This window comes from Acinonyx jubatus, chromosome D1 (genome assembly GCF_027475565.1).
Source record: "Acinonyx jubatus isolate Ajub_Pintada_27869175 chromosome D1, VMU_Ajub_asm_v1.0, whole genome shotgun sequence".
Lineage (NCBI taxonomy): Eukaryota > Metazoa > Chordata > Mammalia > Carnivora > Felidae > Acinonyx > Acinonyx jubatus.
In genome coordinates, this window is record NC_069390.1 from 7483606 (window position 1) to 7506548 (window position 22943).

Consider the following 22943-nt stretch of genomic DNA (forward strand, 5'->3'; position numbering starts at 1 on the left):
CTCCGGAGTCGCGGGCGTCTCCAGCCCCCTTTCCCAGGGGGTTGAGGGAAGTTGCACTGCCCCGGGCATCCCCCACCTAGGTTAGGGGCCGGCGAAAGCCCCGGTAGGGCTGGCTCTGGGGCCACGCGGAGACCTAGGTAGCCTTCCCGGCCCCGGGGGGAGACCACCCCCCTTGGCCCGGCCCAGTCAGGAGTTTACTCTTCGGGACCCGCCCCCCCACTTCCTGGCCGAGGGTTTGGCCCGCCCCCGCGCGCCTCCGCCCTCCCACCTTCACTTCCAGTCGCGTCTCCCATTGGCCGGCGCTCACCTGCCCGTCCGTCGGGGGGCGGGGCGGAGGGCGGGGCGCGACGCCCAGGTGTGGGCGCGCAGGAGGCCGCGAAGGAAGGTGACAGCGGGGAGGGCGGGAGGGGTGGGGGGAGGCCGCGCTAACGACCCGCGGACGGACGGACGGACGGACCGACGGACCGACGGGCCGGCATGCGGGCGGCCCGGCTCTAGCCCGGGTGCGGGGCTCCGGCTGCAGCTATGGAGCGGCGGCTGCGCGCGCTGGAGCAGCTGGCGCGGGGTGAGGCCGGCGGTGGCCCCGGGCTCGACGGCCTCCTGGATCTGCTGCTGGGGCTGCACCACGAGCTCAGCAGCGCCCCCCTCCGGCGGGAGCGCAACGTGGCGCAGTTCCTGAGCTGGGGTGAGTGGCCCGGGCTGGACCGAGGTGGGGTGGTCCGGGGGACACCGCGCCGGGACCCTCCCCCCACCCCCGCGCCCTTCGCCCCCAGACCCTCCCGCAGGGAGCGGCACCCCCACGGGTTCCCCGCGCAGAGCCCGCACCGGCCCTGACACGTGCCACCGGCCCCTTTGGGCCCTCCCAGCTAGCTGCACACCTTCTCGCTCAGATTCACGCACACTCCTTCCCACCGACAGAGCCTGGCGTGTGTGCACAGCACACAACTTACACGGACACACACAAACTTGATCCCAAGTATAGACCCCAGACATGTGCTGCAGAGTCGCGTCAGGGACTCCTGGCTCACATGTCATATACCTCATGACCCTTGAGAACAAACAGTCACACACGCAGAGCCTTGTGTGTGTCACCCACTGACACGCATGCTTCCTCAGTCTCCCACATACCACACAGACTCACGCAGATACATACAGCTCAAGGAGAGATCCAGGGAGCCCCGCACTTCACCCGGAAGACCACTGGAGCCACACTGGCCATTGCATTATACACTTGCCTGCTTCCACTCACAGATCCCTAGGCACTGCACGCGTGGCAGATGTTCCCACAAACACACACTTCTATGTCCCCGCATGCAAGACCACCCCAAACTGGGCACCGGCACCAACCTCAGCCCCTTTGTCGGTGCGAGTCGCTGGCCAGGCTTCCTGAGGTCTATTTCCCAAAGCCAGGGAGGGGGGGCCCGGCTGGGGGTGGGTCTGCGCCCCTTCCGGGTTGACTCATCCGAGGCACCGGAAGTGGGTGACCTGGAGTAAACCTCAACCCAATGTGGGCACCCTCACCAGCCCCAGGCCTCCCTGGTTATGCCTGGCCAAGCCCGTGGAGGAGGGCTGACGGGCCTGGCCTGGAGAGCGGGGTGAGGCAGGTGTTTGCCCAGTGGGTGACGAGCATCCCCAGAACTCCTTAGCTCTGGGCAGGTGCAAGGCCTGGCCTCGGCATGGTTGGGGGCCCGTGAGACATGCCGGTGAGCTGGCCCCCAGCCCAGCCCTCTCCTCCAGGGTGAGGGCAGCCAGGAAGCCCCTGCCTCTGGTGCCTGCCACTGTCCCCGGGGACTTCTGCACCTTATTCACGTGTATCTGACAGTGTTGTCATCACCCGCTGTGATGTCTACGCGCGCGCGCGTGTGTGTGTGTTTGCACACACATGTGCTCCTCCCTGCCTGCCTCTGGCATCCCTGCCTGGGACCCCAGCATGGGGGCCTGTCTGTTGACATCTCCCGAGGTAACTGGCAGGGCGGTGACTCACTCTGCCCCTGCTCCAACTTGTCCCTGCTCCTGCCCAGAGCCCCCATTCCCTGCGGCAAGGCGAGGGGACTGGGCAGCCTGTCCCGGGAGCCTGGGTCCTCCTGACTCTAGGCCCCAGGTTTTGGTTCCCGTCTGGCGGATTGGGAGCCACCCTGGCCTCAGTTCCCCCCTGGAGCCCGCGGTTGCTGCTCCCCAGCCGCACACACAGACCTGGGGAAAGAGACAATTAATTTCTGTCATGAGGTTTCCACACCACCCCTGCTGCGGGGGTTCTGCCTGATAAACCTGTGGAGCAGCTCTCTGTCCCACCCACAGACCCGCCCAGCTGGCAGGGAGTTTACCTGCTGGCAGGGGGAAACTGAGGCGGAGAGCCAGTCTGCAGCTACCCCCCCCCCCCCGCCACCCCTACCGGTCACTCTTGCCTCCCTAAGTTTCCAGGCTCCAGTTCCCTCCCCCAGGCCTGTGGCTTCTCCAGGCCTAGAAAAGGCCTGGGACTGGCCGGAGATGCCTTTAAAGTGAGTATCAGGGACTGTGAGAGGAAGAGCTTCTTGGCCAGGTGAAGGCCAAGTCCAGAGAGGGAGGCAGGGCCTAGAGTTGTTGGGCTGGTCAGGCCTGGAGGAGATCTCGAGTGTTTACCCCTTCAGGTGCCAGCGTCAGGCGCCAGGGAAAGGTTTTTTTGGCTCTGTTCTTGAGTCTTGTGAGAAGCTGGGCAGACCTATTTATGCCTCCAGACTGAGAAAGCCCCACACAGGGAGCCCAAAGTGTGTCCTCCCAGGGCCCTGCAGCACCATATCTGACCTGTTCTCTGGGGCTGCCCCAGGCCTCACTCCCAGCCAGGTACCTCTGTGCCTACAGGGTCCCAAGACCAGGGCTCACAGCTCCCCAGTGGCAGGGAAGCCTCTCTGGGGACAAGGAATGTTGCCCGTCCAGTTTCCCAAGACAGGCCCAGGCCTGGTCCTGATAGGCGCCAGGAACTGGGAGCCCTGGGAGCCGAGGGTGGGAATGGTATCCCCTTCCTCCCCAGGGTGACCTGGTCAGCCAGTATCCTCCTGCAGGCAGGGAGGGATTACCAGTTCCATGGGCCCCTGGGATGAGGCCGCCTAGAGTCTGGGGACAGGGGTTCAGGGAACCGTTGATTTGGGGAGGTCTGGGGGCTAGGTGGCCAGCAAAGCCCGGACCCCCACCTTCCACACTTCCTACTCGTGACCGAGTGGGCTGCAGCCCCTCTCGGCCCCTTGGCCAGAGGCCGCCCCTGCCCCAGTGGGGGTTGTGGCTCCCGCTTTTCCCCAGGTGAGAGAGGGAGCTGGGGCCTCCCTGTAGGTTCCCTGAGCCCCACTCTGTGTCCCCTCAGCCGGCCCCTTCGTAACGAAGGTGAAAGAGCTGAGGCTACAGAGAGATGACTTTGAGATCTTGAAGGTGATCGGCCGAGGGGCCTTCGGGGAGGTGAGCAAAAGGCACGGGGTAGGTGGGAGGAGGGGGTTCGCACCCAGGCAGAGCTGACCCCGGTGCTCCCTGTGGCCTCAGGTCGCCGTGGTGAGGCAGAGGGACAGTGGGCAGATTTTTGCCATGAAGATGCTGCACAAGTGGGAGATGCTGAAGAGGGCCGAGGTCAGTGTGGGGTCCGATGGGACTTGCGCACCCTACGAGTGGCGGGGGGGGAGGGTGTGCTGCTAGTGGGGCGTGCAGGGCATGCTGGGGAAGGGGCCGGCCTGGCCCCTGGGACGGGAGAGGATCCAACCACCAGCCTCCCCTGTTGCTTCCCCACAACAAGCCTTTCTTCGAAGCTACTGTAGTTCCCATTTTCCTTACCGTAACACTGAGGCCCGGAGCCATAAGGCACAGGCCGTGGCTCACCCGGGCAACTTCTATCCAAGCTCCTAGACTTACCTAGTCTTCCTCCACCCCCTGAGCTGGTGAGGAGGGCTTCCTGGGCTCTGATCCCACCCCCGCCCCTGCTCCCCAAACCTGCTGCAGACTGCCTGTTTCCGGGAAGAGCGGGACGTTCTGGTGAAGGGGGACAGCCGCTGGGTGACCACTCTGCATTACGCCTTCCAAGACGAGGAATACCTGGTGAGGATACTCAGCGAGGGTGGGGGCCGTTGCCGGGGGACAAAGGAGGAGGGCCTTGGGTGCCAGGGGAGCTGGGTCCAAGGAGAGAGAGACCCTTCCTACAGGGACCAAGAGGCTTCCACTGGCCACCCCTTGCTGGGCCCGGAGCCCCTGCCTGAGCTCTGCTGGGAGCCAGCTGCCCTAGAGCTGCTTGCTGGGAGATGGTCTTGCCTTCCCAGAACCCCTCGGGACCACGAGGAGGTGGGTGGGAGGCAGGGCCCTGGGGCAGATGCCCCCCACCCTCCTCCCTGTCTGATTCTTGCCCCCCTGCTCCCCCCTCCCCCAATCCCATCCAGTACCTGGTGATGGACTACTATGCCGGTGGGGACCTCCTCACTCTTTTGAGCCGCTTTGAGGACCGCCTTCCGCCCGAGCTGGCCCAGTTCTACCTGGCTGAGATGGTGCTGGCCATCCACTCCCTGCACCAGCTGGGCTACGTGCACAGGTGGGGCCCCAGAAGCCCCTCCTGCCCTGACCAGCCCCTGGGGAAAGCTCTAGGGACAGCTGACAGTTGTTGAGCACACTCACCAAGCCCTATGCTGGGTGCTTCATGTGCACGATGCCTTTGAATCCTCAGGCCAAAAACCTCATGTGATGGGCACTGCTCTTGTCCCCACTTTACAGATGAGAAAGTCAGGGTTAGCACAGGTAAGCACCTGGCTTGAGGTGACCCAGCCGGTGGGCGCCCGGGTCGTGGTTTGCACCAGGCAAGTCTGACTCCTGTGTCCCCCACGACATACGCTGCTGCCTCCGTGGCTCATCCTTATGGGTCCCTTTTCTCCACTAACCACCTTTTTCCCTCTTGGCACCCAGGAGGCCTGGCCACCAGCCTTCCCCTTCCCGTGTACATGCACACACACTGGTCTTGTGGACTCGCAGGAACACGTGTGACAATATACACGCTGGTGTGTGCGTGCGCCCATGCACTCATACCCCGGAATGTGCCAGAACACACATCTACACACACAGGTCAAGCCCCGCTCTCTCCCTGTGCTCCCTCAGGGATGTCAAGCCGGACAATGTCCTGCTGGACATGAACGGGCACATCCGCTTGGCTGACTTCGGCTCCTGTCTACGTCTCAACAACAATGGCATGGTAAGACCCCAGAGCAAGGGCTGGGGACACCCGGCCTGGAGAGCTCCCAGGGGTGGAAGGAAGAAGGCCTGGGTCTAGGCCCCAAGTGGGGTCACCAGGCCAGCTAAGCCTTAGAGAGTTGGGGTGTCAGGCCCAGGCTCGGGCCTGTGGTGAGGGGCCGTCAGCTCTAGCCAAGCCCAAGGTTGTTCTCGTGGCCCCCCCACTCCTAGGTGGATTCGTCGGTGGCAGTAGGGACACCGGACTACATCTCCCCCGAGATCCTGCAAGCCATGGAGGAGGGCAAGGGCCACTATGGCCCACAGTGCGACTGGTGGTCACTGGGAGTCTGTGCCTATGAGCTGCTCTTCGGGGAGACGCCCTTCTATGCTGAATCCCTGGTGGAAACCTACGGCAAGATCATGAACCATGAGGTCTGGCCGCCAGGCTCTGGGGTTCTGGGAGGGCAGCAGAGTCCCGAGTCCGCGTGGTTTGTATGCCCGCAGGTGGGGGTGGGATCCTGTACACCCACCTGCACCCCTCCACCCCACCCCCACCCCCCACCCACAGGACCACCTGCAGTTTCCCGCGGATGCACCTGACGTGCCGGCCAGCGCCCAAGACCTGATCCGCCAATTGCTGTGCCGCCAGGAGGAGCGCCTGGGCCGCGGGGGGCTGGATGACTTCCGGAACCACCCCTTCTTTGAAGGCGTGGACTGGGAGCGGCTGGCAACCAGCACTGCCCCTTACATCCCTGAGCTTCGCGGGCCTGTGGACACCTCCAACTTCGATGTGGACGATGACACTCTCAACCATCCAGTGAGTTTGGGCCCCGCTGCAGGAGGAAAACTGCCTGCCCCTTGCTGGCTGTGGGAAACCCCCAGAGGTTCTCCAGAGTGGTTGCTGGGCCTAGGATGACGCCTTCACACCCCAGAGGCTCATGGGAATTGTGGTTCACCTGGGCCAGTTCACCTCTTCAGAGGTGGGGTGTGACAGGTGAAGGTCGTTTGACCTCGAGTGTCATTCTGTGAGCCAGAAGTCTTCCAAGGAGACTCCTGGAAGCACCTGGGAGGCCATGGCCGCAAGGGCTCATGGGAGTTGTAGTCTGTTTAGGTGGGGGCCGCGTCACCCACCTCGGTTCCATTCTTAGCAGGAAGAGGTTGGCACCCCCAGTCCCGGGGAGTCTCCTGGGTCTTGAGCCTCAGCCAGGAGCTATGCCTGTTGAGTCTGACGCTCCTTCCCCTCCTTCTGCAGGGGACCCTGCCCCCACCCTCCCACGGGGCCTTCTCGGGCCACCACCTGCCATTTGTGGGTTTCACCTACACTTCGGGCAGGTGAGTCTAGTCCTCGCATACCTAGTAGGAGGCTGGGGGCTGCCTGGCCTGGAACCTTGGGCAGGTAGCCCACTGGGACCCTGGGAAAGGGGCTGAATGGCCTGCCTGTTACCTGGATGTGACAGGTGCTCAGGAAATGTGCTCTGAGTCCTCAGGAAGACAGCCCCTGTGTCCTGAAATTGTGGCAAAGCCATGCCTATGCCCCCTGTGGGACCTGTCCTGCATTTGGCCCTTAGAGTACCCTCTACAGCAGGCTGAGAGTGTCATGAACTTGGAACCAGAGGCCTAGAGTTGAAAGGGCCCCTCCCAGCCCCCCAGCCACACTCTATGCCTCTGTAAAATGGGTGGAATGATCTAGTTCCATTTGAGGGGCTGGCCTGAGACCGCAGCGAGGTCTTAGGCAACAAGGTGTTCTGAGGTGGAAGCAAATGTGTCTTGACCTGCACTCTGAGCACCCACCGTGTGCCAGGCACGGGGGCAGCTGGCCCAAATCACTAAGTTCTCTTCACTGTCCTTGGAAGAGGGCCTGTTATCACCTCCAATTTCCTGTGAGGAAACTGAGGCTCAGATATGTTAGGTTCACACAGCTTAGAAGGGCCAGGGCTTGAACCTAGGTCTGGGGGGCCTTGGGGTGCTGCCCACAGGTATTCCGGGGGCAGGGTCTGGTCCGGTTCGTTTCTTCCACCACAGAGCCCAGGGCTGGGTACAGAGCTGGGGCACGGTGGGTGTTTCTTGGATGAATGAATGACCGACGCAGGAGGATGGAGGAGCCTTTGGGGGGTGGGGGGTGGGGTTTCCGCCAACATGTGTGGCCCTGCTCTCCCCAGTCCGGGCCCTGAGAGCAGCTCTGAGCAGCTGCCTGCCCTAGAGCGGAAGCTCCGTTGTCTGGAGCAGGAGAAGACGGAGCTGAGCCGGAAGCTCCAAGGTACCGGGGAACCAGCTGGAGCAGGGTGGGGTGGGTCTGACCCAGGACTAGCTACTCACCTATGGGTGCCCCCCCACCCCGCCCGCAGAGGCCCTCCAGGTGTCCTCAGACCATCGGGAGCTGGAGCGGCTACAGAAGGAAGTGCAGACTCTACGGCACAGGCTGTCAGGTACCCGGCCCCCCACGCCACCCCGTCTCTCCCCCCTCCCCCCAACCCCTCCCCCCAGAGGCTGAGCTGCTTTCCCAGCACACCTGTATCCAACCCGGGTTCCAGTCCTGGCCCTACTCCGTGGATGAGGTGTGATCTTAGGGAAGTACCTTAAACTCTCCGAGCCTGCACGTAGAAAGTGAGCCAAGGAGACCCGCTCCCCGGGCTGTGGTGAGGGCTCTGGGAGATGCCGCACGCCGAGTGCCTGGCTGAGGCCGTCAGTGCACGTGGGCCTCAGTGACAATTCCTGGCAGAGACGCCGAGGGGCAGCAAGGCCTCCTTATCCCAGACGGATGGTGGTAGCCCAGGCCGGGACTCGGACCTACGGCAGGAGAGAGACCGGCTCCTCCGGGTGAGGGCCTGGTGGGGTGGCTGAGCGGCCCAGGGCTCCACGGTGAGGAGGTCTGTGCCCTGACGCCAGGCCTTGCCCTCCGACCCCCCAGGAGCTGGCCGAGGCTCAGGCAGGGCTGCAGGCCCAGGCAGGGGAACTATGCAGAGCCCAGGAGCGACAGGAGGAGCTGCTCCAGAGGCTGCGGGAGGCCCAGGAGAGAGAGGCAGCCACGGCCAGCCAGACCCAGGCTCTGAGCTCCCGGCTGGAGGAAGCCCAGGATACCAGCAGGAGGGTGAGTGATTGGGATGGGTGGGGACAGCAGCAGAGCACTGCCCCTGTGAACCCCAGTGTGGCCACTGGGGGCCCAGGGAGCTCAGTGCTCAATGCTGGCAACACTACGTGCCTCTGCGCCCCCCCCGGGGCTGGCTGAGGCCTGAGCAAGCGGATGAAGGTAGGGTGGGCCCCTGCCTGCAATCCCGCTGTGCCTGGCGGGGCCCGAGAGTCTGTAGCGAGGCGGGCAGAGGGGTGGGATGGACAAAGTCAGCAGTGGCCGCCTCTGCACCTCGTCACAGCTGCAGGCCCAGGTGGCCACCCTGTGCCGGGAGGTGACACAGCTCCAGAGACAGCGGGAGCGAAGCATTGAGAAGGAATCTTTGCGGGTCAAGGTAGTGAGGTCTCACCCCCTTCCAAGTGGTGCTTCCCTTGGCCTGACCTCCTCCGGGCTCTCAGGGCCAGGCCTTTGTCCCAGGGGTAGAGTGGGCCATAGCTTCTCAGGCCCCTGCCCTGACCCCTCTCCGTGTCCCTCAAGACCATCCACGCCGCCTCCGAGACCAACGGCACGGGGCTGCCCGAGGGCGGGCCTCAGGAAGCGCAGCTGAGGAAGGAGGTGGCCGCCCTACGTGTGCAGCTGGAGCAGGCCCGTGGCCACGGGTGAGCTGGGCAGCCCGGGCGGGGCGCGGGACGGGGGCCTGAGCTGGGGGCCATCCCGTCACTCGCTCTTCCCCAGGGTGAGTGGGAAGGAGGAGGCTCTGTGCCGGCTCCAGGAAGAGAACCAGAGGCTGAGCCTGGAGCAGGAGCGGGTGAGCATGGCAGACAGAGGGCAGATGGACCGACGGGCCGTGGGACAGATGTGGGGAGCCGGCAGGGTGGATGGTGCAGGCCGCCAGGGTCTCAGAGCAGGCTGTGTCCCCAGCCCCGCAGCACCCGCAGGTGGCCGGCAAGCCATGGCGGGCGAACGGGGGTGGACGCGGGCGGGGCTCGGGGGTGCCGGGCCCCCGGGGGCTGACCCATCTTGTCCCCGGGCCCCAGCTGGTAGGAGAGCTGGAGAGGGAGCAGCAGAGCAAGCAGCAGCTGGAGGGTGAACGGAGGGAGACGGAGAGCAACTGGGAGGCCCAGATTGCCGACATCCTCAGCTGGTGGGTGCCCGGGGGCTGGCGGGGAGGGGCTGGGCCCAGGCAGGGCTGAGGGCTCAGGCCGTGACCCGGAGCCCCCTTCCCAACCAGGGTGAACGATGAGAAGGTCTCAAGAGGCTACCTGCAGGCCCTGGCCACCAAGATGGCCGAGGAGCTGGAGTCCCTGCGGAACGTGGGCACCCAGACGCCCCCCACCCGGCCGCTGGTGAGCCCCGGAAGAGCCCCGGGGGAGGGGCTGGCAGCAGCCTCACGTGGCAGGTGGGGACGCTGAGTCCACGGAAGATCAGTGACTCGCCTGAGCTCACAGCGGGGTCAGGGGCCAGTCTAGGATGTTGAGTCTGGCCGGGTGGTGTGGACAGTCTGGCGGGAGAGGCCTCTGAGGCTGCCGGCCCCCCCCCCCCCCCCCACGCCCGACCCGGGGGCATCTCACGCGGGCGCCCCCTGGCCGCCAGGACCACCAGTGGAAGGCACGGCGGCTACAGAAGATGGATGCCTCGGCCAGGCTGGAGCTGCAGTCGGCGCTGGAGGCCGAGATCCGGGCCAAGCAGAGCTTGCAGGAGCAGCTGACGCAGGTGCAGGAGGCCCAGCGGCAGGCCGACAGGTGAGGCCCGGGCCAGGCCCTGCACGAAGGGGCGTGGGACCCGCGAGGAGGCCTGTGCCAAGCCCCTAACCGGTCCCGTCCCCGCCCTGCAGCCGTCTGCAGGAGGCCGAGCAGCAGAGCCGGGGCCTGCGGCAGGAGCTGGCCGCGCTGCGGGAGGAGCTGCAGGCCCGGGGGCCAGCGGGTAAGTGGCCATCTGCATGCCCGTCCTGGAGCAAGTCCCCCACTCGAGCCTCAGGGTTCCCCAGGGGGTCCCCCGACAGCCTCGCGGGACCGTGGAGATGAGAGTTCTTGACTCTGCCGCTCACCTGGCTCTCTGTCGCCCGGCACTTACTGAGCACCCGCTATATGCGTACCCACCGGGGCCTGCTGTCATTTCTCCATTTTACTGAGGTGGAAACTGAGGCTCCTGCCGGCCCCCAGTTCCCCAGGAACAAGCGTTAGGGCTGGGCCAGGGACCCCCACCCCCGGTGACCCGTGCTCTCTGTTTGCAGACACTAAGCCCTCAAATTCCCTGATTCCCTTCCTGTCCCTCCGGAGCTCAGAGGTAAGAGGGCCTGCAGGGGCTGGTTGGGAGGAGTCCCGGACAGAAGCCAGGGGCCTTGATTTCCACCCTCCTCCTCAATCCCCAGAAGGATTCCACCAAGGATCCTGGCATCTCAGGAGAGGCCCTGAGGCCCGGTATGGAGCCCGAGCTGAAGCCAGAGGGCCGCCGCAGCCTGCGTCTGGGGGTGAGGATGGGCGGGAGTCCCGCATTTGGGGGGCCGGGCCCCGCCTTCTGCCTGTGCCCCCCTCACCCGTTTGCTTGCCCCCCCCCCCCCCGCAGGCTGTGTTCCCCAGAGTGCCCGCTGCTGTCACCACCCCTACAGAAGTTCCTCCTGCAAAGGTCCGCACCTAGAGGGGCGGGGCAGGGTGGGGGTACCCAGCCATTCTTCCGGGTCTCCAAGGACCTGCTTGAGTCCCTCTACGTGCATTAGTCATGGCTGGCAGACCACCCTGGGGACAGCGGCAGTGGCAATGAGTCTGAGTGCTGTGACAGACTCACTGGGGCTGGGTTCACACTGCCACTGGCTCATTCTCTGGTCCCACCTGACACTTCAGGGTGGCCTCGGGGGTGGGACACAGGGACCTGGGAGGCCATGGTCAGGCGTGGGTAACGAGCTTGTCTCCCTGTCCCCAGCCCGGCTCACACTCGCTGCGGCCCCGGAGCTTCCCATCCCCCACCAAGTGTCTCCGCTGCACCTCGCTGATGCTGGGCCTGGGCCGCCAGGGCCTGGGCTGTGACGGTGAGACCCCCCACCCCCACCCCACCCGCACGCCTGCCTCCCACATGCCAGCACCCAGTCCCCTGGAGGACGGAATGAATGGCCCGGATCCTGGCACATGCAAGCCTTCCTCTTGGTCTGGGCCTCATCTCCCGTTGCTCAATTGTTGTGGTTTTTTTCTCACTTGACGGGGAATTGGTGACAGTCCAGGAGCCACCACAGCCTCAGGGAGGCAGGAACCCGAGTCCTGGTTCCAGGCTGTCCCCACCCAGCCTCACACCATCTGCCTTTCCTGCTTTCTCCACAGCCTGTGGTTACTTCTGTCACTCAGCCTGTGCCCCCCAGGCCCCGCCCTGCCCTGTGCCCCCTGACCTCCTCCGCACGGCCCTGGGAGTGCACCCCGAAACGGGCACAGGCACGGCCTACGAGGGCTTCCTGTCGGTGAGCTGGGGCTGGGGAGGGGGAGGCTGGCGTGGGCGGGCCGAGAGCCCGGCAGGCCCCCCCCATGCCTGCCTTTCCCACAGGTGCCAAGGCCCTCGGGGGTCCGGCGGGGCTGGCAGCGGGTGTTCGCCGCCCTCAGTGACTCCCGCCTGCTGCTGTTTGACGCCCCTGATCCACGGCTCAGCCCGGCCAGCGGGGCCCTCCTACAGGCACTGGATCTGAGGTGGGTGCCAAGCAGTGGCCGGGGACGAGGGATGCGGGTCGGGGGGAGGGAGGCAGCCAGGGGCAATGTGACCTCTGACCAGCTCCACGGACCTCCCAGGGACCCTCAGTTCTCAGCCACCCCCGTCCTGGCCTCTGATGTTATTCACGCCCAGTCCCGGGACCTGCCACGCATCTTTAGGGTGAGTCTGCCTCCGTGTGGCCCTACTGCAGCCCCTTCGGTCTGTCTCCTTCTCCGTGGCTGCCCTCTTCAGACACACACATATGCCACCTCGGTTGCCTCCATCCCACAGCACGGTGCACTTCCTGTACGCGAAGCTGCCCACATCCCGCTGGCCTAGGGCCCTTCCGTGGCTTCCCATCACCCTCAGGGTGCTCCTGACTGTGTCCTTGAGGCCTCACATTTCTGACCCTGAGCGTCTTTCTGCTCTGGACCCACCTTGCTTTCTCCAGTTCCCAAAGTGCCCTGTAACCACGGGCCCCTCACATCCTGTTTCTGCTGTGCAGCCCAGGCCAGCCCCCAAGCTTCTCCCCTACCTGGATCATTCCTGGCGACTCCCCTCATCCCTTGGGCACTGGCAGAAATGTCTCTTCCCCTGGGGGGCCATCTTTTACTCTTGGCCCGGGTTGGGGATGCCCCGTCCTTCTCCCACCACGGCACTGGTTCGGGGCCTGTCTGACCACCCTACTCCGTCTGGCTTATCACCCACTGTAAGATGGCTCCTAGCGCTGTGCCCGGCAGCTCACGTTGGTGCAAACAAGCATCATCCGGTGGAGAGCAGGAGGGGGATGTCTGGCTGTCGGCCCACAGCCCTCCAGCCTGAGTCCCTGCCCACAGGTGACGGCCTCCCAGCTGACGGTGCCCCCTGCCATGTGCACCGTGTTGCTGCTGGCAGAGAGTGAGGCTGAGCGGGAGCGCTGGCTGCAGGTGCTGGGCGAGCTGCAGCGGCTGCTTCTGGACACGCGGCCAAGGCCTCGGCCTGTGTACACGCTCAAGGAAGCCTATGACAACGGGCTGCCCCTGCTGCCCCACGCGCTCTGCGCCGCCATCATCGGTGAGCCACATGCCGAGGGGGGCATCGCCCTGGGCGTGGTTCTGTGGGCGGCCTTAGGTAGGGGGCGGGGGGCTTGGCTTCTGCCACTCCATTTCTCTGTGCCTCAGATTCTGCTTTTTCTAAATGAGTCTTGAGGGAGTTGAAAAGAGCAAAGGCTCTAGCAAGAGACAGATGAGGGTTCCAGTCCCGGTGCTCTTACCGGCAGCGGGGTGGCCACAGGGAGCCTGGAAGCAGCCGAGCCTCACGCTGTCTCCTCTGGGGAGACCTCCATGATGACAGCCGGAGAAGTGAGGGAGCAGTGCCTCCTGGCTTCCCCTGGCAGTGGCCGGAGCCCCGAGCCAGCGCCTGCCCTGGAGAGCCGGGGCCTCCCCCTGCACTCAGAGTGGGAGCCCCACGAGAGACTGTGTGGCTCCTCCAGGTCCTCTGTGTCAGTCGGGAGCTGGGGGGATGAGGGCATTTATTGAGCAGGGACCGCTGTGAGCTGAACACTCATCCTGCGTTGCTTCAGCCTCAGAGCAGCTCTGGGAGAAAGGAACCATTACTGTCCCCACGTTGCGCGAGGAGAAGCCAAGGCTCTGAGCGGTGACATGACTTACCCCGAAGCCCACAACTCAGGGTGGGGGCCTCTCGCCTGTGGGCCTTCCCCATTAGAGCCAGCCCAGACTTGGAGAGAGAAGCGGCCAGGGATGCAGGGACAGCGGGATGGCCATCCCTGTGTCCTCAGGAGAAACTGAGGCTCGGCAAGGACAGGCGGACTGCCTGGTCTCGGGCTGCCAGATGACCTCCCTGACCCCTGATTCTCTCCCTCCCTCTACTAGACCAGGAACGGCTTGCTCTGGGCACCGAGGAGGGGCTGTTTGTGATCCACCTGCACAGCAACGGTACGGGCCAGGGTGGGCCCGGGTGGGGGTCAGCCCCGGGGGGAGAGAGGAGGATGGGCACGGGGCTGTTGTTCACCCTGCTGGTGACGCTCTCCCTCGCCGACCCCGAAGACATCTTCCAGGTGGGCGAGTGCCGGCGGGTGCAGCGGCTGGCCGTGAGCCCCACCGCGGGCCTTCTGGTTGTGCTGTGCGGCCGTGGCCCCAGCGTGCGCCTCTTCGCCCTGGCCAAGCTGGAGAGCGCGGAGGTGGCGGGTGCCAAGATCCCCGAGTCTCGAGGCTGCCAGGTGCTGGCAGCCGGGTGCATCCTGCAGGCCCGCACGCCCGTGCTCTGCGTAGCCGTCAAGCGCCAGGTGCTCTGCTACCAGCTGGGCCCGGGCCCAGGGCCCTGGCAGCGCCGCATCCGTGAGCTTCAGGCACCGGCACCCGTGCAGAGCCTGGGGCTGCTGGGCGACCGGCTGTGCGTGGGAGCAGCCGGGACCTTCGCACTCTACCCGCTGCTCAACGAGGCCGCTCCCTTGGCCCTAGGGGCCAGTCTGGTGCCCGAGGAGCTGCCACCATCCCGCGGGGGCCTGGGCGAGGCGCTGGGCGCCGTGGAGCTCAGCCTGAGTGAGTTCCTGCTGCTGTTCGCCACGGCCGGGGTCTACGTGGACAGCGCCGGCCGCAAGTCCCGCGTCCATGAGTTGCTGTGGCCGGCAGTGCCCACGGGCTGGGGTAAGGCCTGGGGGGGGTCAGCTTGGGCGGGGCCTGGCACCTACGTGTCAGAGGAAGACAGGGTCCTCCCGCCTGACCACACCCTGCTCTGTCCTCAGTGGATTGAGCCAGATATTCCTCTCCCATGTCCCTGCTCATGCTCCTCCTCCAGCCTAAACTGTCCTTTTTATACCTGGCAAACTCTTAACCAGGTCCAGCCCCAATGCTGCCTCAAGGCCTGGAGTTGGAAGGCTCTCCATAAATGACCACCATGATTTCTGTCATCGTCATTACTGCTCTCATGCTCCCTACCCCACCTTCCCCCCGTCCCTGGCCCTTTGTTCCTCTTTGCTCCCCGACCTCTGTGTTCAGACCTCTGCCCTGCTGCTCTTAGCACCTTCCTATAATGACTGGTTTGGTACCGGGGCGGGGGGAGACTGCAGAATGGGCTGGGCCTGGTTTCTTCAACACATCCTGCACCCAGCCCGGGGAAGCACACCCTACGGGCTACGAATGTTTGGAGGAATGAATGAGTAAATGAATGAACGAACGAACAGGGCAGTGAGGGAGTCCAACACATTCACAGGTAACTGGTGTGGTGGCGTGCTGACAGACAGGGACGGGGCTCCCTTCATGACCAGCGGCTCTTCCGGCGTTGGGCCTGTGGATTGGGCGTAGCGCAGACGCAGTCTGTGGGAGTGGGAATCAGACTGCCCAGGGCCAGTTCCCAGCTCTCACTCATCACTGGGTGACCTTGCCCATTACTTAGCTCTGGGGTTACATTCCATCATCTGTAAGTTAGGGATGATGGTCCTACCCGCCCAGAGTTGTTTGAGAAATAAAGGGGAAAAAATACGCCAAGTGGCTAGAACTATGCCCGGCATGCGAGTGCTCCAGGACTGTGATCTCTGATTTGTTGCGGAGGTTGGGTGGGGCAACCTGGAGTCTTCAGAAGAAGGTCCTCGGGTTGGGCGTGGAAGTTACTGTGCTGTGGCCGGGCACAGGGTGTTTCCGTGACACGGAGGAGGAAACAAGCCCGCGGAGGTGCCTGACTTGCCAGGGGCTGCACAGCACAGTGTCCTGCCCTGCAGGTTATGCAGCCCCCTACCTGACAGTGTTCAGCGAGAATTCCATCGACGTGTTTGATGTAAGGAAAGCAGAATGGGTCCAGACGGTGCCACTCAAGAAGGTGAGGGCCTGCCCAGATCCCCTGGCCCTGGACTGGGGGGGGGGGGGGGGGTGCAGTCGAGCAGCGCGGCTGACCTCCGTGCCTGCCGCCTCAGGTGCGACCCCTAAACCCAGAGGGCTCCCTGTTCCTCTTTGGCACGGAGAAGGTCCGCCTGACCTACCTCAGGAACCGGCTGGCAGGTAGGAAGTGCGTGGGCACGAGAGTACGGAGTGTGTGCGCGTTCGCGGGTGCATGTGTGACCCTGAGCTCCAGCTGACGGGGACCCTGGGGACTTGTGAGCACCGTCCGGCTCTCTGCTCCTCCCACAGAGAAGGACGAGTTCGACATCCCCGACCTCACTGACAACAGCCGGCGCCAGCTGTTCCGCACCAAGAGCAAGCGCCACTTTTTCTTCCGCGTGTCGGAGGAGCAGCGGCAGCAGCGGCGCAGGTGCGCGTGCGCGTGCGCGGTGCGCCGGCGGGGCGGGGGCTCGCGAGCTGGGGACCGGGCGAAGCACGGGGGCGTGTCCGTGCCGGGAGAGGGCGGGGGAGGCGTCCCCTTCGCCGCCGCCCCTACTCTCCCTCCGCCCGCAGGGAGTTGCTGAAGGACCCCTTTGTGCGCTCCAAGCTCATCTCACCGCCCTCCAACTTCAACCACCTGGTGCACGTGGGCCCCACGGACGGGAAGCCCGGCGCCAGGGATCTGCCCCCGGTGAGTTCTCCGGGACCAATCACAAGCGTCCCTGGTGAGGCTCAGCCAATCACCGACCTTTCCGAGACGCCTGCCCCAATCGCAGCCCCCTGCTTCCCTGGGACCCGGGACCTCCGCGCGTCTAGGCTGGGGGTCCCCTGCGGTCGCAGCCCTTCGGTACTGTCCCCCAGCAGGCTCCAGGAGGGAAGGGCCGAGGTACCCGCGGCTCCGGCCCGCAGCGTCCCCACAGCTTCTCGGAGGCCTCGAGGCGGCCAGCCTCCGTGGGCAGCGACGGGCTCACTGGAGACGCGGACGCCAGTAAGGACAGCCCCGCTGCTTCCATTGCCTGGATTTCCCTCCCCAAAGTTTACACCCCCTTTGGACTCCTCAAATGTGACCTTGGATTTTTGTCCCCTTCCTCATCCTGCTCCTGGAACAGTGAAGAGGAAGCCTTGGACCTCTCTGTCCAGTGAGTCCGTGTCCTGCTCCCAGGGATCTCTGAGCCCCGCAGACTCCCTGATACAGGTGAGCCGGTGGGGGCTTTTCCCTCCTCTGTTAAAGGACAGGTAGTTCTGTTCTGTGCTAGGCCCACCTCTGGGACCTGAAGCCAGAGAACCGGCTGAGCCCATCCCCACCCTGGATCCTAAGGGAAGCAGACTCGCCCCACAGTGGGGCCCCAACAGAGGCGTAGAGGCAGGTTGGCCTAGGTGGAAATTTTGGTTCTGATGTCCCAGGCATGTGGCCCTGGGCGAGATGTCCAGCCTCCCTGAGCTTATTTCACCTATAAAATGAGGTTATTATTTCAGATTATTACGTAAGTGATGGCTGTATGAGGTGATGATTACTTCAGCGGGGGGCCTGGCACATGGGGGGAGTGCCACCGAAGGGGAGCTCTTTAGAGGCCCAGCCCGAGGTGGAGGGATCAGAGGAGGGGGGAAGGGGAACAGGGGAAGGAAGACGTAAGAGGAGCTGGGAAGGCTCGCATGCACCCTCCAGCCACTTCCCCACCGTCACCCTAGCTTTAGCCACACCAAACCACTCCGATCCCCAGGGACTTGCCATATTCTTCCACACCCTCAGGCTCTTGCCCCTGCCGTCCCCCCTGCTTTGAATGTCCTTCTATTAACATTCAGGCCACCCTCAACGCTCTGTGCTAATACTGTCCTAGGGCCTCCCTAGGGCCTGTGCCCTGCTCCCTCCACCTCTCCGTGTCAGTCCTTCTGTGCTGTGGCTTTCTTCTGGATACTAGCCCTCCTCCCCCAACCGCGGGCTCCTTGAGACTGAGGTCAAGTTTGTCTTCACCTAACATAAAGCATGTTTGTTGGTTGATGAAGAATGGAGTAAAGTAAATGAGCAAAGGGACTTCGATTTGGGCTTAAGGGATATTAAGTTGGAGCTCCCCAAGTTCTTCTCATGTAGCCCTACCCCGATCTCATACCTCCTCCAAGGGCCTCCCTGCAGCAGGTGATGGGTCGGGGGAGACCTCTGGGAGGCACTGGTCTGGTGAGGAAAGGGTCCTTCCTTCTGTTTCCCCTCCAGGTCTCAGAACGGCCCCGGAGCCTGCCCCCAGCCCCTGAATCAGAGGGTTCCCCTTGACACCCTCTGGCAGGGCCCACCCCAATCCCAGGACTGAGACACATGAGTGAGCAAAGAGCTTGAGGAATGCCATGCTCCGGCTGGCCCGGGATGTGTGGAAATTCGGACTCAGGAAGGGCCTGGGCTGGACAGCGACTCAGAGGCTGGCCTGGGTTCCCAGGACCCAGGAGACCTGACTCTGAGCCATCGTCCTGCCTTTCCCCTCTGCTCCCGGCCCCTACCTTTGCTAGCCACTGGGAATAGAATGGCCCCCTTTTCTGCCCTGGGGGCCCCTCTGCCCCTGGAGTCCAGGGGTAATTGTGCCAAAGTTCTCCTTCCCAGTGTCAAGCCTCAGGAAGCCTTAAGCAAGAGTCGGGGTGGGGGTGGGTCTCTGGCGGCAACCTGGGGTCTTGGCAAGGCACTGTCCAGCCCCCAGGTGAGGCCGAGGTGGGGCATATCACGGCCTCTGCTCAAGGTTGAGGTAGGAAAGACAGACTCTGATCCAAAGGAAAGGAGGATGGGGTGCCTGGCCGGCTCAGTCAGTAGAGCCTGTGACATCTGATCTAGGGGGTGTGAGTTCGAACCCCATGTTGGGTGTAGAGATTACTTAAAAATTAAAAAAAAAAACTTTTTTTGTTTCAAAGGAAAGAAGGATAGACAAGGAGCAGGGAAGATGTAGGTGAAGGAGGCTGTAGGTGAAGAAAGTGAGAGAAGGAAGTAGAAGAGACAGTGCCAGTGGCTGGCAGGAGGAGGAGGAGGAGAGGGAGGGGGAGGAGGAGGAGGAGGGGGAGGAGCAGGGAGGGGAGGAGCAGTGAAGAGGAGCAGAGAGCGGATGGGAGCTGGGGGAAGAACACTACTGATAGACTGAGGGGCCTTTCTCTCTGGGGAGGAGCTCGGTGGGGCTGGGAACAGAGAGGGGCCCTGTGAGCCAAATGACATTGCATCTAATCCGCCCGGGGTTGGGGGGGGTGGGCGGGGAGATCATTCCTAGACAGGGACAGGACAGGGAGGGTATTTATAAAGGCTACTTGGTGGGCGATGGCACCTGATGGGGGCCACTGGAGGGTCTCCAGGCACACTCTGGCCCTTCCCGGAAAGGGGGGTGGTCCTTTTTCCCAAAGCCTCCGCCACCTGTGTATTAGGGGATCATAGGGGGCATTTTATTATTGATCACAGTCACTATTATTGTTATTATATTACTATTTTTATTAAACGTCCCTCTGCTGACAAGTGGGGGGCAAAATAAGTATTTATCTCCTCAAACGCCATATTCCCGGGAGGGATTGACCCTAATGCTCTGTGAGTCAGTACGAAACCAATAAAGACAACTTTTTAAGCTGCTGGCCTCCATGCCTGGATCTGTTCTGCTGGGGTGCAGAAAATGGGGGGGATCAGAGACGGAGGGAGCCATGGGATGTCGGGGGCGGTCAAAGACTGAGTTGTCTTCCCCAGATTTTCAGGAATCCTATGACACATGCAAACAGTTTAGTAGCAAAGGGACGGCTTACAAAAGTGTGGCCATGATAATGGAAACCACCGAGGAGTGGCAGGGCCCCCGAGCCCTAGCAGCAGTGGGAAGCTGTTACCACCACCGGGCCACCTGGCAGGAAGGGGCAGTGGTGTCACCTGACAGGAGCTGTGGCCCTCAGTAGAACTCTGCTATGGATGGGGCGCCTGGGTGGCGCAGTCGGTTAAGCGTCCGACTTCAGCCAGGTCACGATCTCGCGGTCCGTGAGTTCGAGCCCCGCGTCAGGCTCTGGGCTGATGGCTCAGAGCCTGGAGCCTGTTTCCGATTCTGTGTCTCCCTCTCTCTCTGCCCCTCCCCTGTTCATGCTCTGTCTCTCTCTGTCCCAAAAATAAATAAACGTTGAAAAAAAAAATTTTAAAAAATAAGGAACCACCAGAAGCCACTGTTATCGTCTCGAGAGTTTTCATATTGATACAACAATGCCATCTAATGACAATCTGTTATGGGATATACTGTGATCCTCCCAAATTCATATGTTGAAGTCCTAACCCCAAATACCTCCATACGTGACCTTCATGTATGAAAGGTCAGTCATTGAAATACAGTCATTGAAGATGTAATGAGTTAAAATAGTTCATCAAGGTGGGCACTGATCCAACATGACTGGTATCCTTTAAAAAGAGGGGAGCTTAGGGGCGCCTGGGTGGCTCGGTCGGTTGGGCGTCTGACTTTGGCCCAAGTCATGATCTCGCAGCTCGTGAGTTCGAGCCCCACATCAGGCTCTGTGCTGACAGCTCAGAGCCTAGAGCCTGCTTCAGATTCTGTGTCTCCCTCTCTCTCTCTCTGCTCCTCCCCACTCGCACTCTCCTCTTTCTCTCAAAAAATGAAAAAACGTTAAAAAAGCATATTTTTTGAATAATAAAAGGGGGGAAGCTGGGGCTGCCTAGCTGGCTCAGGCAGTAAAGTATGCAAATCTTTTTTTTTTTTTTTAATCTTTACTTTTGAGAGAGAGACAGAGACAGAGAGAGAATGACAGTGTGAGAGAGGGGAGGAACAGAGAGAGAGAGGGAGAGAGAATCCGAAGCAGGCTCCAGGCTCCGAGCTGTCAGCACAGAGCCTGACGTGGGGCTCGAACTCACGGACTGTGAGATCATGACCTGAGCCAAAGCCGGACGCTTAACTGACTAAGCCACCCAGGCGCCCCTAGAGTATACAACTCTTGATCTTGGGGTCGTGAATTTGAGCCCAACGTTGAACACAGAGTTTATTTAAAATACAAACTTTTCTAATTAAAAAAGGGGAAACTTGGGCACAGACACACACAGGGAGAGGACCACGTGATGATGCAGGCAGAGATCAGGGTGATGTTTCCACAAGCCGAGGACCCCCAAAGAATGCCAGCATACCCCCAGCAGCTGGGGAGAGGTCTGGACCGGATTCTCCTCACAGCCTCAGAGGGAACCAGCCCTGCCCATACCTTGACCTCAGCCGTGCGAACTCCAGATGGACAGACAAGACATTTCTGTTGTTTAAGGCGCTCGGTTCATGGTACAACTGTGGCATAAATGTTCTTTATGGACTTTTCAAAAAATCGAGGATTTAATTCTGGATCACATGTTGCATTTGGTGGTCCAGGCTCAATTTCCTTTCACGAGGAGCAACTGGCCGCCTTGTTTTTGTTGCCTCCCTGATATTAACATTGTCTTAAGGGTCCAGGCCAGTTATTTTGTACGACGGCCTGTGATCTCCATTTGTCTGATGGTTCCCCCTGAAATTCATATTTAACTTTTTTGTCAAGAATATTACCTAGATGGGGCACCTGGGAGGCTCGGTCAGTTGAGTGTCCCACTATGGTTCGTGAGTTCGAGCCCCACGTCGGGCTCACTGCTGTCAGTGCAGAGCCCGCTTTGGAGCCTCTGTCCCCCTTGGTCTCTGCCCTCCCCCACCAATTCACGCTCTCTCTCAAAAATAAAGAATATTTTAAAAAAGAATATTACATAGCGGATGCTATTTTAAATCAATTTTAATTACAATACTTTTTTTTTTTTTTTTTGTAAATTAGAGGTGAGTTCCCCTTTGAACTTACCAAACTCCACCCCCGAAAACCAAATAATCCAGTGAAGAAAGGGGCAGAAGACATGAATGGACACTTTTCCAAAGAAGACATCCGGATGGCCAACTGACACATGAAAAGATGCTCAACGTCACTCATCATCAGGGAAAGACAAATCAAAACCACATTGAGATACCACCTCACACGGGTCAGAGTGGCTAAAATGAACCACTTAGGAAACAACAGACGCTGGTGAGGATGTGGAGAAACGGGAACCCTCTTGCACTGTCGGTGGGAATGCAAACTGATGCGGCCGCTCTGGAAAACAGTGTGGAGGTCCCTCAAAAAATTAAAAATAGAACTACCCTATGACTCGGAAATTGCACTCCTAGGAATTTATCCAGAGGATACAGGAGTGCTGATTCGTAGGGGCACACGTACCCCAATGTTTATAGCAGCGCTTTCAACAATAGCCAACTTATGGAAAGAGCCCAAATGTCCAACAACTGTAGAATGGGTAAAGATGTGGCATATATATAAAATGGAATACTACTCGGTGATGAAAAATGATGAAATCTTTCCATTTGCAACAACGTGATGGAACTGGAGGGTATCATGCTGAGTGAAGAAAGTCAGTCAGAAAAAACAGATAACATACGTTTTCACTCATATGTGGAATTTGAGAAACTTAACAGAAGACCATAGGGGAAGGGAAGGAAAAATAAGTTACGAATAGGGAGGGAGGCAAACCATAAAAGGCTCTTAAAGACAGAGAACAGGGACACCTGGGTGGCTCAGTCAGTTAAGCATCCGACTCTTGGTTTCGGCTCAGGTCATGATCTCACGGTCTTGTGGGTTTGAGCCCCGAGTCAGGCCCTGTGCTGACAGCACGGGGCCTGCTTAGAATTCTCTCTCTCTCCCTCTCTCTCTGCCCCTCCCCCCCTCACGCTGTCTCTGTCTCTCTCAAAACAAATAAACTTTAAAAAAATACTTTAACAGAAAGAGAGAACACACTGAGGGTTGATGGGGGTGGGAGGGTGGGGAAAATGGTGATGGGCACTGAGGAGGGCACTTGCGGGGATGAGCGCTGGGTGTTGTCCGTAAGTGATGAATCATGGGAATCTACTCCCAAAGCCAAGACTACACTGCCCACCCTGGATGTTAGCTAACTTGACAATAAGTTATTTAAAAAAAAAAATACTGGTTACGTATGACAACGACAACGACAACACAACACCCTCCTTTGACCCCCTTCCCTCCCCCCCCCGGCTGCCATCTTGTTTTTCTCCTGTCTGTGCCACAAAGCTCCCTGAAAGAGTTGAGGATTGGCACCGTCTCCAATTCCTTTCCTCTCGTTTTTCTTAAGCCCAGTAACTTCAGGCTTTTGCTCCCCAAACTGCTCTTCGTGTGGCCTTCAGGAGTTTGCCCTGAGCCACATCCAGTCAGTCTTGGCGGGCTCAGCT

General features: G+C 61.3%; 1 protein-coding gene across 7 annotated transcripts; it reads left to right on the top strand.

Moving 5' to 3' along the window:
* Positions 1–377: 377 nt before the first annotated feature.
* CDC42BPG (CDC42 binding protein kinase gamma) lies at positions 378–18726 on the top strand. 7 transcript variants are annotated; one of them, XM_027045271.2, is made up of 37 exons: positions 378–685; positions 3335–3426; positions 3508–3591; positions 3958–4053; positions 4389–4537; positions 5095–5188; positions 5398–5598; positions 5735–5983; positions 6419–6498; positions 7326–7423; positions 7512–7592; positions 7886–7983; positions 8075–8254; positions 8535–8627; positions 8771–8892; positions 8969–9041; positions 9271–9377; positions 9465–9579; positions 9827–9975; positions 10068–10156; positions 10467–10519; positions 10608–10703; positions 10799–10858; positions 11153–11258; positions 11545–11678; positions 11762–11901; positions 12001–12082; positions 12739–12955; positions 13774–13836; positions 13948–14547; positions 15531–15715; positions 15810–15894; positions 16024–16144; positions 16288–16405; positions 16576–16702; positions 16824–16909; positions 17924–18726. In XM_027045271.2, exons 1-37 carry the CDS (start codon positions 526–528, stop codon positions 17978–17980), a joined length of 4740 nt encoding a protein of 1579 aa, XP_026901072.1. In that variant the 5' UTR covers positions 378–525; the 3' UTR covers positions 17981–18726. The 7 variants fall into 7 exon arrangements, with proteins under 7 accessions (XP_026901072.1, XP_026901073.1, XP_026901080.1 ...); XM_027045272.2 differs by having other exon boundaries at positions 8541–8627; positions 10605–10703; XM_027045269.2 differs by having other exon boundaries at positions 379–685; positions 10605–10703.
* The last annotated feature ends 4217 nt before the right edge of the window (positions 18727–22943 follow it).